This window comes from Schistocerca serialis, chromosome 2 (genome assembly GCF_023864345.2).
Source record: "Schistocerca serialis cubense isolate TAMUIC-IGC-003099 chromosome 2, iqSchSeri2.2, whole genome shotgun sequence".
In the NCBI taxonomy this organism is placed as follows: Eukaryota; Metazoa; Arthropoda; class Insecta; order Orthoptera; family Acrididae; genus Schistocerca; species Schistocerca serialis.
The window spans coordinates 853,783,610-853,796,888 of record NC_064639.1 but is presented as its reverse complement, the minus strand read 5'-3'; the positions used below and the strand labels follow the sequence as shown (position 1 = coordinate 853,796,888).

Below are 13,279 nucleotides of genomic sequence, written 5' to 3'. Positions count from 1 at the left end.
CTTCACTGGTCAAAAGTTTGCTGTAAGAATAATATGTGGTGTTCATCCATGATCATCTTGTAGACATATTGAGATTTTCACTCTGCAGCGGAGTGTGTGCTGATATGAAACTTCTTGGCAGATTAAAACTGTGTGCCGGGCCGAGACTCGAACTCCGGACCTTTGCCTTTCGCGGGCAAGTGCTCTACCAACTGAGCTACCCAAGCACGACTCACGCCCCATCCTCACAGCTTTACTTCTGCCAGTACCTCGTCTCCTACCTTCCAAACTTTACATAAGCTCTCCTGCGAAAGGCAAAGGTCCTGAGTTCGAGTCTCGGCCCGACACGCAGTTTTAATCTGCCAGGAAGTTTTGTAGACAATGTTTAACAAGTTGGATATTGTGACTATTGCTTCACAGTATATTTATTCCCTCATGAATTTTGTTATAAATAACTCACTGTAGTTCAAAAGGCATAATGATGTACATAATTACATCACCAGAAGAAAAAAATGAAATTCATTACTTCACATTAAAGTTGTCTTTAGCACAAAAAGGAATGCACAATGCTGACAACAAAATTTTTGATCACTAACCCAATGATACAAAAATGTCTGACAGACTGCACAGTTAAATCTGAGAACAAACTGAAAAAGTTGCTCCTTGGGAACTCCTTCCATTCCACAGAAGATTTCCTAATTTTGTAATGTGTAAAAGGTAATGGGTAGGAATTATTAACTCACAACTGTAATACTGTAATTTAAAAAACACATATGATCAGCTTTTATGGCCATATTTACATATTAATGTGTAATGGGAATGTAAATTGACTCATTTTACATCTTTACAATTACTCGTATGAATGAGCCACAGAACATGAAACTAAATAATTAACTACCAGGCAGGGATGTTAAACTCCACACGTCTCCTCCCCTTTCGTAGAGTGAAAAATTCATTCTATGTGCAAGGTTTATCAACAATGTAGGAAAAGAGACTGCTACTTGGTGTAAAGAAGACACGTTAAGTTGCAGACAGGCATAACTGAAAGACACTTACAAAGCTTTCAGCCACAGCCCCCATCAATAAAACAGAGACAAAAGAAAGACAGATACACACACTACTCATACACACAAGCAAGTGTACCTCATGTACACATGAACGCCAACTCCAGTGGCTCAGGTCAGAATGCCTGGCATATTCCACTCTCTCTCCCACTCTCTCTTGCTCTCTCGCTCTCTCGCTCTCTATCTCTCTGTGGCTACAATTTGCTGCCAGAATTTTTGATATCATATAGAAAACACTAGAGATAAAGCACCCGAAGACTCTTAGGAGAGACACTGGGCTTATTTAAATTTCCTCCATCTGATCGAAACAACAATATTCATGGATTAAGAGAGGAAGTCAGTACAGACACAAGGTTAAGGGAGATACAGTAGGAGAGAGAGGAAGGGAACTCAAAGAGAGGTATACGTAAGATCAAACAATACGGTTTTGCATCTAGTAAAAATTCTGACTAAAATGCCTCTATCTTGTTACTTTCCAATACAATGTGAAAACACAGTACTTATTTCTCCTACCTGGTATAAATAAACTTCTTCAATTAAAGGAAAATGAGCTTTCCCAGAAAAAATGTGCACATGTTTATCAGTTTCGCCATTCTTGAATAAGTTCTTCATGATAAACTTTGTAACATAATTCTTCCCACCGCCCGGCCAGCCATGAAAGCTCATCACTAAAGGTTTATGATTATTACCTTTCACATGACTTCTTATCGCATTGACAATTAAGTCATGAGCTATGTGTTGCCCATACAGTTTTTCTGCCAGTTCATAATCCAAACCTGAAAAAGGAAAGAGAATAACAATAACAATCATTTAATGGGGGTTCTTTCAAACTAACCTTAATACAAATAGTTTCATTACAAGAATCAGCTTTAAAGATGGAAAATAAACTCTTCTATCTGTCACATATGGTGATAAAATTCAAATAAACATTAAAAAAATTCACAATACAGTGACTTAACATCTTCGTTACATGACAAGTAGCAAACTATTCCTTTCATAAGATAGTCATTATTCAATCCTCAATTTCCATTGTTTGAAACATTAAGAAACATCTGTTAAGATTGTTCTACAACTGGTTTCAATGAAAAAAAGATAGGTGCTTAGTGTCTCTTCAAGACTGTGTTCTTTATACCCTACATTAACTTAGAAGGAAAATTTACTTGTGAGTGCATAATTGATAAAAGTATTTTTCTACAGATAGTGGATAAATATTTACAAAGTGCCCAGTGACAATGCCAGGTTCCAATTTGACAACTTGGCTGAATGCTGCAGAAAAAGGCTGTCACCCTGGGACTATATGTGTAGAAGAAATATGAATACATAAACTAAAATCAATAAGTTTAGCTGTAGAATTACTATTTCCAGAAAAAGGCTGGTCAATGATGGACATCCAGTCCAGTTGGAATAGGACACGAGATTAAGTACACCATAATCTGGATGAAAGAAATATTCAGGTATTTGTCTTATCTAAACCACACGAAACACGGACCAGTGTGGATGCACACAAATCTGAATAATTTTATTCCAGAAAATGAGCCGGTGTCTTGATGTGCCGAGTTGATGGATCTGATGAAGGAACAATGACCATATCAGATGAATAAAATTAATGATTCCCTACCACAACACAACAGAAACATATCTGTTCCGTAATGTTCAACATTAATGTCGTAAGTACTCCACCAACTGTCTTGTCAAGTAACACTGTACCGCACATTTAAGTAAACCTACTCATTTCACACAATGTTATCAGTCAACTGCAGGGGCATCCATGCTAAGATCCCCGAATAGTCTAGCTTTTTTAAAGTAATGATACCCACAAAATATCAGGAACAGAAAGTTTACAGGAATTTGAAATGATCAGCAGCAAAATACTAAATTCTGATTGGAATACATATCCCAAGGCTAGGATAGGATAGGATAGGTACCACAGATGGTGGTGTATTTATTGACATAAAGACCCCTATAGTATATCGTGAGGTTATTAAAGATGCTGAATGTGGAATAGTCTGGCTAAAGGTAAAGATCAACGGTGAGTAAAACATGGTAATCTGACACTTTTATGGATCACCTGTGTCAGGAGATGCAGTGGCAGGGCCTTCAAACATTACTTAGAGAATACCCGAGGAAGTTTTCTGATCATGCTATTGTAATATGGCGAGACTTAAATATTCCAGACATAGGGAGGTCGTGCAATTAAAGCAGTTGGGTCCTTCCATGTGAAACCAACCAATGGTCTGGTTCTTGACATCTCACAATTTGATACATTTTTATAAATTGGTAGCAGTAGTTGCCTGCAGGAAAAACCCCAAATTAATTAATTTTTTCTTTTTTGAATTTTATGTTTTCGAATTATTGATATCGAAAGGTTCCAAAATTAAGTGATTTTTGTCACATTTTGAGACCTTATTTGACTTTTAACATTTGAATTGCACAATTTTATTCAGTTTCCTTTAAGCTTTAAAGTATCTAAAACTTCATTAAATTTATAAAATGTGTGTTGTCAAACCAACATCATTTGTTAATGTATGAGCCAGATTTCATGATGATATTCCAATGTGAACATGTTACAATAAATTTTATTTTGCTAGCGAACTTAGTATCCAGCATGTAGTACGTAGGACTTTATGCTTATTATTATGCTGTAATAGAAAGATCAAAGGATGAAAACAAAACAAGGCTGTACCATCACTTATTTTTTATTTCATGACTACTGATTTATTAGATTATCAGAATCCTACATTTAAATTTTGAATCACTTTTAGCTTTCCCTGTTAACTGTGAAAATATTCTAACACACACCATAACAAAATGCACTCAATAAAGACAATAAATAATTAACTTAGCTGTACCTTTATTTTACAAGTATAATAATATTAATTGATATTATTAATTAAAAATTCCCAAAGCTGTTACTATTTAGTATTGTGTTATTTGAGTGCCTCGCAATAAGACAATACCTATTCATCTTCAACAAGAAAAACATTATGGTGATCCAATTACAATCTCATTAGAGTCTAAGATTATATATTACAGCCTTGTTTTAAATGATGTAACTGTGTCCTCTCAAGCAGTATTACTGATATTACAACATAGTCTTTTCCAAAGTAATCTATGAGCTTCTTTGTATCTCTTCACCTAATAGTCCGTATGTTTTTCCAGTGGAAGCTGTGGGGCATATTTAGCAAAGTATGATGTCTTTTGGAACAAACAATTTATCTGGTCTTCTTCAGTATGAAAAAGTAGGAACTGTTCCACAAGGATGCACAAATATGAGGTTTACTTCTCTTTCTTTTCCAACTCTCAATAGCACAGAAGCTGTCCACCTTTCGTTGTCACAACAGTGACAAATCCTACAATCTGTTCAAAAGGCATGGCATCTGCATCTGTGTCAACTTGAATTTTACGAGCATCAAAATCCTTAAAATCATAAATGACTTTTGGTTTAACCAAGGCTTTGCTCACGGGAGTAAATGTATGATATTTCTGAGTCCCTATGACCACTAATACTTCATAAGATCTTTTTGTGTAGCTCATTTCTTCTGCAACATGCTCGTCATTTGCCACATTGAAAAAAAGACTGATGGGATATTTGCTTGACACGATTCCAACAGTTGGAAGGGAGTTAATATTTATTATTGTAATTAAGTGTCCGCCCCTGGTAGCTCAATGGGCAGCGTGACGGGTTGTCAATCCTCTGGGCCCGCGTTCGATTCCCAGCTGGGTCGAGGAACTTTCTCCGCCCAAGGACTGGGTGTTGTGCTGTCATCACCATCATCTTATCATACTCATCGATTGCAGGTCGCCGATGTGGCGTCAAATTGAAAGACCGGCAACCAGCGAACGGTCTGCCTGACGGGGGGCCCAAGCCATAGGACTAAATAAATAAATTGTAACTAAAAGATCCTCTGGTTGCAAGGATGTATTAAAAATACAAAATTGATTTTGAGACTCCCAGCCCAATCTTAACATATATATTAATATATACATCTACTTTTGTTAGGTATTATTTTCCCAGAATTACAGATGGCTGTCATTGCCAATCTGGAAATGTGCGAGATCCGAATCAACAACACCACACTAAATGACACTGGTAGTCTGCTGACGACCACTGCCATGTAATTTTGGGTGGTGTTGTGAATGCAGCTCTTGCATGTTTGGTGATAAGTAATAACAGCCAGCTGAGAATTCCAGAAAAAATAACACCTAACATCAATTAAATATACAGGGTGTCCCATTTATCTTGACCACCCTAAATAACTGTTTATTCAGACACAAATTACAAAATTTTTCAAGCAAATGTTCTTTAGCCATCAGGGGGACATCAGTCAGCATGACAGCCTTCATTGTAGCTTTGTTTTTTGCAAAGATATGACTTTTTTAAATGGCATGCTCTAATTTTTATTCAGTAATTCATTTCCTCTCCTAAATACTTATCTAAAAATGTATCACAGTGTACCATTAACTGAAATACAATGTTATTAATTAGTAACACAACATTGACGTTGGCGCTCCCAGCACTTAGTGCAGGTACTCGGGCTCATGGAACAAATTCATGAGCTGACGTTGACAGAGGACAAATACAAACATAAATAGAATGCACATCAGTGATTCCGTCTACCATCGTTAGTTATGTGAGTAGAATGTACACCAACGAAATCCTACTCATTTATGGGGAATGTAAGATAGCAGAACAGTAATTGCAATACTGTTTTCTTATGCATGGGTACATTTAGTACTATACGGGCACATTTAGTACAGTAGTTTAGTTGGAAGGGAGTTAATATTTATAATTGTAACTAAGTCCGCCTCTGGTAGCTGAATGGGCAATGTGACGAGTTGTCAATCCTCTGGGCCCAGGTTCGATTCCCGGCTGGGTCGAGGAATTTTCTCCGCCCAAGGACTGGGTGTTGTGCTGTCATCACCATCATCTTATCATCCTCATTGACTGCAGGTCGCCGATGTGGCGTCAAATTGGAAGACCGGCACCCAGCGAACGGTCTGCCCGACGGGGGGCCCTAGCCATACTGTTGTGTGGAGTAGGCATACAGTAAAGGCTATCCTTCCTACAAAGTGCATCGACATAACATTTCTTTTCTTGTTGTTGTTGAAGGTAGGTGAAATGCTACGCAAGCAACGGAACTGTACAGAGAGCGATATCCTGACGAGAACCCACCTTCCCGGAGGATGTTTTCTTGTCTTGTTGTGACCCTTCAGGAAACGGGAAGCTCCAACCCACAACAACATAATTGTTGTAGCACTCACACAGACGAAGCTGCCAAAGTTACTGTTCTCACTTCCATTGCAGTGAATCCACATGTGAGCATACGTACGACAGCTTGAACACGAGACTGGCATTCCTAAAACCAGTGTACATCATATTCTTACACATTACCAGTTAAATCCTTACCATGTACACTTACATCAAGAATTGCATGGGAATGATTTCCAGAATCATGTACAGTTCTGTCAGTGGGCACAGCAGCAAAACTTCACCAACCCGAACTACTTCTCCAGTGTTCTATTTACCAATGAATGTTCCTTCTCAAACAAAGGACAGGTAAATACAAGGAACATGCATTATTGGTCCAGCGAGAACCCACGATGGCTTAGACAGATGGAACATCAGTGTCAGTGGAGAGTTCACGTCTGGTGTGGGATGCTTGGTACTACAATTATTGACCCTTATTTCATCAATGGTAGTCTAAACAGCACAGCGTATGCCAACTTCCACAGACTGGTTCTTCCTCCTCTTCTGGATGACGTGCTGCTAAGAACCAGAATACTTACGTGGTATCAACACGATGGATGTCCAGCACATAATGCCTTGCGTGCACGTCATGTTCTGAATGGAAGGTATCCTGCCAGATGGATTGGTCGAGGAGGAACAGTTACTTGGCCTGCTAGGTCTCCAGATTTAAATCATCTGGATTTTTTTCTTTGGGGATGCATTAAAGACGTTGTCTATCACGATATTTCAACAACTCCAGAGGACATTTTTGCAGGAACGTATCGTACTTACTTGTAACTCTCTTCAGCAGGCAACACTGGAAGCAGTAAATAATTCTTTCACTCAACGAGTGCACCAGTGTATTAGTGTCCAGGGTCACCACTTTGAGCACCTTTGAATGTTCTACTCCTGGGCAATGGTACAGGAGAGTCAAAGTCAATTTTGTGTTATGTTTTGACTTGGTTTTCATTTGTTTTCTGACAACTCCAGCAAGTAAACGAGTTTGTGATCCCGGGCTCAAAGTCAATGTTCTGATATGTAATTAATAATGTTGTGTTTCAGTGAGGGGTATACTGTGATACATATTTGAATAGATATTTCAGAGAGCAAATGAATTACTGAATAAAAAATACAGGGTGCCATTTAAAAAAGTCATACCGCTGTTCATATCTTTGTAAAAAACAACGCTACAATGAAGGCAATCATGCTGATTGATATCTCCCTGACAGGTAAAGAACATTTGCTTGAAACATTTTGTAATTTGCATCTGGACAAACAGTTATTTAGGGTGGTCAAGATAAATAGGACACCCTGTATATTAACATGAGTTAATATTCAATTAGTCATAGGATTCTGCAAACTAGCTTTGAATTCAAGCCTTTTTAATGTGCAGCGAACCTCTTTCCATGTGTAGTAGCATAAAAATGCCATTCTGCCTCAATTCCTGTCAAATCTTCAAAATAATGACATAAATTATAAAAGTTTTTGAGATTTTTATATTGTGCTGCAGTGCCATCATTAAAGTAAGAAATTATTTTCAAATTGGGACAAAAATAAAGTTCTGTAAACTCCCATTTTAAACTGTTGTACGGCTTGGTTTGTTGCACTGATAATGTGATTAACTGAAGTGTGCTTAATTTGTAAAGAATACTTTCATTTTAACATTAGTTTTATGAGCCAGCCTGAGTGCTGTTGTGGGACAGCAGGCAAAACAAATCTCAGGAAAAATAAAATTTATTCAATATGTTCTCACTAGAATACCATCATGAAATTTGGTGTAAATGTTAACAAACAGTGCACACCAGACAAATTTTTTCAACAAAAAAATGCAGATTTTGAAAAGAAATTGGTTTGGGAAAATTTAAACTTTTTATTTGAATATAGCCACATAGACATACTTCTAAAGCCTATAAAAAAACTGAATAATATGGCAAGTCTATAAGTCAAATGATTTTTGAGGTATGGTCGTGTTAAGGTTCCAAAACATGACAAAAATAGCACAATTGTGGAAACTTTAAAAATTAAATAACTTAAAAATGTAACATCTAAAAATCTTTAATTTCTTATTTTACCTTATTTTGATAGGTAGAACAAAATGACAAAAAAGATCACAAAACTATAAATCATCAAATTTCAAATTTATTTTTTTTATTTGTTGATTTCACATGGAACGACCCTGTTGACAGAGAAGAGGATTCATTAGAGAGTGTTCTGGATGTTACCATCGCTATCATTTTGAATAGCTGCCTGCCCCAGATCGGGTCTGTTTGGAATGTCTAGTATGAAAATTACTTCAAGCAAGTAGTTAAAGAACTTATACCCGAGGACAATGTCTTATACCTTCCAATAACTAACTGCCCCAAACTTTGCAAATCGGTTAACATTGGGGAAGGAAACAAGTGACCATATCACTGGCCTTATGTAAAGTCAGTAAGTGAATCAAAATAACTTATCCAGTCGCTCAGTGCCCAAAGAGGCACCGAACCAGAAGATGACATACAGAACACTGAATTCGATCTCCTGAAATTGTACACTACATTTTACTACAATATAGTTGCTCTTTTCAATCACCGAATGAATTTCGATATTGCACATGCTGACATAAGCTATCACAGTGTAGAAAAATCAACTTAAACTGCTCAGAAGTGGAAAGGCAACTAGATTGGATGAGACAGCCATAGGAGCTGGAGGGAGGGGGGGGGGGCTTATGGAGATTATGTGAAAGAACTTCCACCCTTCTAGCGGTCATAGATCACTTAAGCAAGGACGAGTACCTAGTGATTGGAACAAAAATTCACTGAACACATGCATGTAATTGTAAGCCTACATCACTAATATTAATCGCTGAAGAATTGTGGAACACGTTCTACGCTCACTCATAGAACAAAAGACTATATTCCAAAATTAAAATGGATTCTGCAAACAGAGAACTTGCAAAACTCCACTTGTTTGTCAAACGAGATTGAGAGCACCATAGATAAAGGTGTCCAGGTGGTTCCTCGACTTCTGGAAAGTCTGCACTGTTGTTCAGCAAACAAAATACAAGCTTAACAAGCATCAGACTAGACTTGTGAATGAATTCAGTACATTAATTCAAACAGAACAATACACTGTTCCTAACAGAACAAACCTGAATGGTGTAAAGACAACTTCAAGTTAGTTTTGTAAGCCCGTTAATATTTACTTACAATGAATATAAATAGTCGACAGGATAATGTTGGAGGCTTTGTGAGGCATTCACGAATGATGCAATTGTCTAAAGGAACACTTGTAACAATGTTTTGTTAATGTGCAAAACGCCAAGCTGCACTGTGCTTTGGGGTCCACCGTAAACGGTAGATCTCCTATAATTGGCCAGGTAGATCACTTCAAACGTCAAAAGAAGGCAACGGCACACCAACTCCAACAGAACCACACTCAGTAAAGCACTGGAATTGTCTAATCAGCCCTTGATTTGAGAATATTTTTTCTTACATTTAGTAGGAAGCATCAATTGAAACAGAGAACTTGGTCAGGCCAGGACGCATGCTTTTTTTTAAAAAAAAAAAAAAAAAAAAAAAAAAAACAACCAGGAAGTGCAGTTTCTAGTCTTAACTCTGACGCAAATTGTCAATTGTCATTTCAGACACAAATATTATTCTACATGTGAAGCAATATGGTTTTCTCTCAATAGTTTTAGAAAACATTTCTAATTGCACCAACAAAACAAGTTTTGATTGCCGTCTAGCGTGAGTTAATGCTGAAAATTATAGGACAAGGGAAAGTGGCTTCGGTGATGATTAGTATAGTGTTGCATTGAAATACTGGAATACAAAAATGTATATGAGTAGCAGATGTGGTCCATAAAACAATTATCTAATACCACTGATTGTATCTTAGAACATATTCTTAGCTCTAATAAGATAATCAGGTTATCTAAAACAGAATGACGCCATCCATGCCAAACCCATCTCTGACGTTTCTTGCACGACGTCATGAAAGGCATGGAGCAAGACAATCAGGTTGAAGCAGCATTCACTTGCTCCCAAAAAGTGTTTCAGTCAGTACCATACTAATGTTTATTAGCAAAGGTGCAACATACATGGTATCAAATGAAGTTTGAGACTGGATTGAAGAATTCTGGGTGCGAAGACACAGCTGGTTATCTTTGATGTAGCATATTCAACAGATGTAAAAGTAATTACAGGTGTGTACTAGGAAAGTACAGACCCTTGCTGTTCATGTTGTATATTAATGACCTATCAGACTCTATTAATAGTAACATCAAAATTAATGAAGCAGTTATCTAATGCTTAAATATTAGGGAAAAAAAAATGTTGCAGAAATATTCTGCCAGATCTTAAAACTGCATAGCGTTGTCAACACTAGCAACTTGCCTTAAATGTTCAGTAATGTCAAACTGTGTAATTCACAAAATGCAAAATATAGTATACGACAGTACCAATGAGTATCAAATGGATCAGTCAACCCATTCAAACACCTGCAAGTCACAAATTGTGGTAACATGGGAAAAAAACCCTCTTAGGTTAAACTGTAGCAGGAGGCAGAGTTCAGTCCATTGGTAGATTGCTAAAAAGACTGTACTTAATCCACAATGCAGATTGCTTAGAAAACACTGCAAGATGTACAGTTACCCACTTTACGATATTCTTACATTCTAACAGTTAAATATTTACCACTGTTTAAAACAGGTCATGGGCAATACATTTTTTTGTCATCTTTCTACATGATTCAGTTTCTTCCTTGTACACACAGCAGGCCTATGTGTAACAACAAATGACCACTTAAATCTGGTTTAAACATAAGCCATACACCAGGTTATGGTTCTCTGGGACTACTCTAAAGGTCCACCCATCACCTCAACCATCATTTTAGTGTGGAGCCCATTATTACACATTAGTCCCGTAAAGTGTCAAAAACCAATCACCACAGATCATGACTGATCAATTTCATTAGTACAAGACATCTCCACTGATGTGCCAAATAAATTTCTCTGGATGGGTCTACAATAAAGGTTCACAGTGTGTAATGTTAATAAGTACATTTCTGTGAAACAATCAGTGCAGTTATAAGTTTCACAATGAACTTGTCACATTATTAGGTAAAATAGTAATGGAAATGTAAAACATAAAGCACACAGGGATAAAACAATGATTTTTTTTTTCGTTTACTTCAACTGTGAAGGGAAATAGAAAATGTCTCAAGACATTCCCAAGCAGTATCCTTACTCTACTCTGTAATACATGTGGGCTTACAGAGCAGAAAAGTAAAACAACTACATATGAATGGGAATGGATGTAAAATTACTTAGCCTATCCTAATTCCGTGATGGATATAAAGCAATATTAACAGTAATGAACAGTGAGTGGGTGAAATTTGGTTTTCTCTACTAATCAGCTACAAAATTTCCAGTAGGCCTAAATAACAAAACTGTAAAGCCTGTACTCTTATACTTGTCCCATTCGATCAATATCTTTCGTTCATAATAAACCTCTTACACGATAAATAAATGTGCGAAAGATTTTGCGCGAGACTTCATTCTCACAAAGCTTCTGCAAGTTCATTGGCTTGATTGAGTGGCAGATTTTTTTTTTTATTAATCTGTGAACCGATTTAAACTGTACATATTTCATCACTCAAAACGCTGAAAAATTAACAACTTAAAATCAATTTTTTACACAGTAGGTGTAAATGAGTTTTCTTTTAATCTAAATAGATTTTTTTAGTCTTAGCTAATTATCATGTCTATACATATGATAAAGGACTTATGAAATTAGGTAAGCTATGACTATAAATCCACGAAAAAAAATAATGATTACTTTGTTTTCGTCACCGTCATTCTAGGAATGCTGTGCCGGCTGCTAACGTATTTTACATAAGATTAATAATTTAAATAACTCCGTCCACTGTCCTTTTTATAATCATGATTTTTCTTTTTTAATACTTACGTGAGACGTCGGCGTTTTCCCACGTAGAATCACAGCATTCGAAAGCTTGACACCAAACTCCAGAAACGGCATTTGTTAATAGATCAAAGTACCCTGCTTCAATAATGTTAATACGTACAAGAGTAACATAAATTATAATTACTACGATACGTTTCATTGCTGAAATTCAACAAATCAACTAAAAATGCACAATCATATACAATTTCTATTTGAAATCTCATTTGTTAAATACCATCCGGTGAACGATTAACAACAGGCATATTTATCATTCTACATCGACGGGATTCCCCCACGAGGCTACTAATCTAATGTTGCAGGCATATAAACATCTGTTGCCTTTATTCACTCACTTCTAAGTACAACATTTTCTACGGTTGTTCAAAAACACTGATTCCGGCGCTCATTGTACTATATAGTATATACATAGTGTCCAGTGCATGCCAACTGTAGGGGAAATCCACCACGTCGGCAAGACACTGAGAGAGGAGACCTTGAAAATGACATAGCTTGTAATCTTAAATGATTAAGCTGCAGCACATGACAAACCCGACCCCTATTACAAGAACTACAGTACATATCACGTCATCAAAACAGTTTTTTTCTTTCAATCAGAAAAAAGTGTCTCGTAGGTAAACAATAATTATGACTGATTTCAGCTAATGAGCGACAGGGGATGGTTTCGACACCGAAACAGTCGCAAAGAGTCAAATATTGTTATTTTTTAAAAAATACATCTCGTATTAGTTGACGTATGCGTTTACATTGACCTTCAAACATGTTGACTGCCAACATGCTTCCCGACGAAATTTGTTCATTCTATGTGACAGATTCCAATTGGAACTCGATTTGCAGTCGTACGATATTTCATTCTAGGGTTTTATGAATTGCACAGTTTTACCTTTCTGGATATTTGAATGAAGCTGCCAAACTTTGTACCACACTGAAATATTCTCAAGCGTTGATATTCTCTTTTGCGGGTTTTTTCGGATATAACCTCATTTTGCATCGTCTGCAAAAAGTCTGAATTCACTGTTAATAATGTCTTCCAGGTCATTAATATA

At 36.8% G+C, this 13,279-nt stretch overlaps 1 protein-coding gene across 3 annotated transcripts in view; it reads right to left on the bottom strand.

Moving 5' to 3' along the window:
• The window catches only part of LOC126458151 (torsin-1A-like), an 89,879-nt gene extending 76,979 nt beyond the window's left edge, over window positions 1-12,900 (bottom strand). Inside the window, exons 1-3 of one of the 3 annotated variants that reach the window (XM_050095012.1) lie at window positions 12,451-12,900; window positions 12,219-12,311; window positions 1,557-1,819 (exon numbers count right to left, since the gene is read on the bottom strand). In XM_050095012.1, coding sequence (XP_049950969.1) covers window positions 1,557-1,819; window positions 12,219-12,311; window positions 12,451-12,487 — 393 coding nt within the window. In that variant the 5' untranslated portion in view covers window positions 12,488-12,900. Of the gene's footprint in view, window positions 1-1,556; window positions 1,820-12,218 lie in introns of all 3 variants that reach the window. The other 2 variants (XM_050095011.1, XM_050095013.1) reach the window with 2 other exon arrangements.
• Window positions 12,901-13,279: the final 379 nt, after the last annotated feature.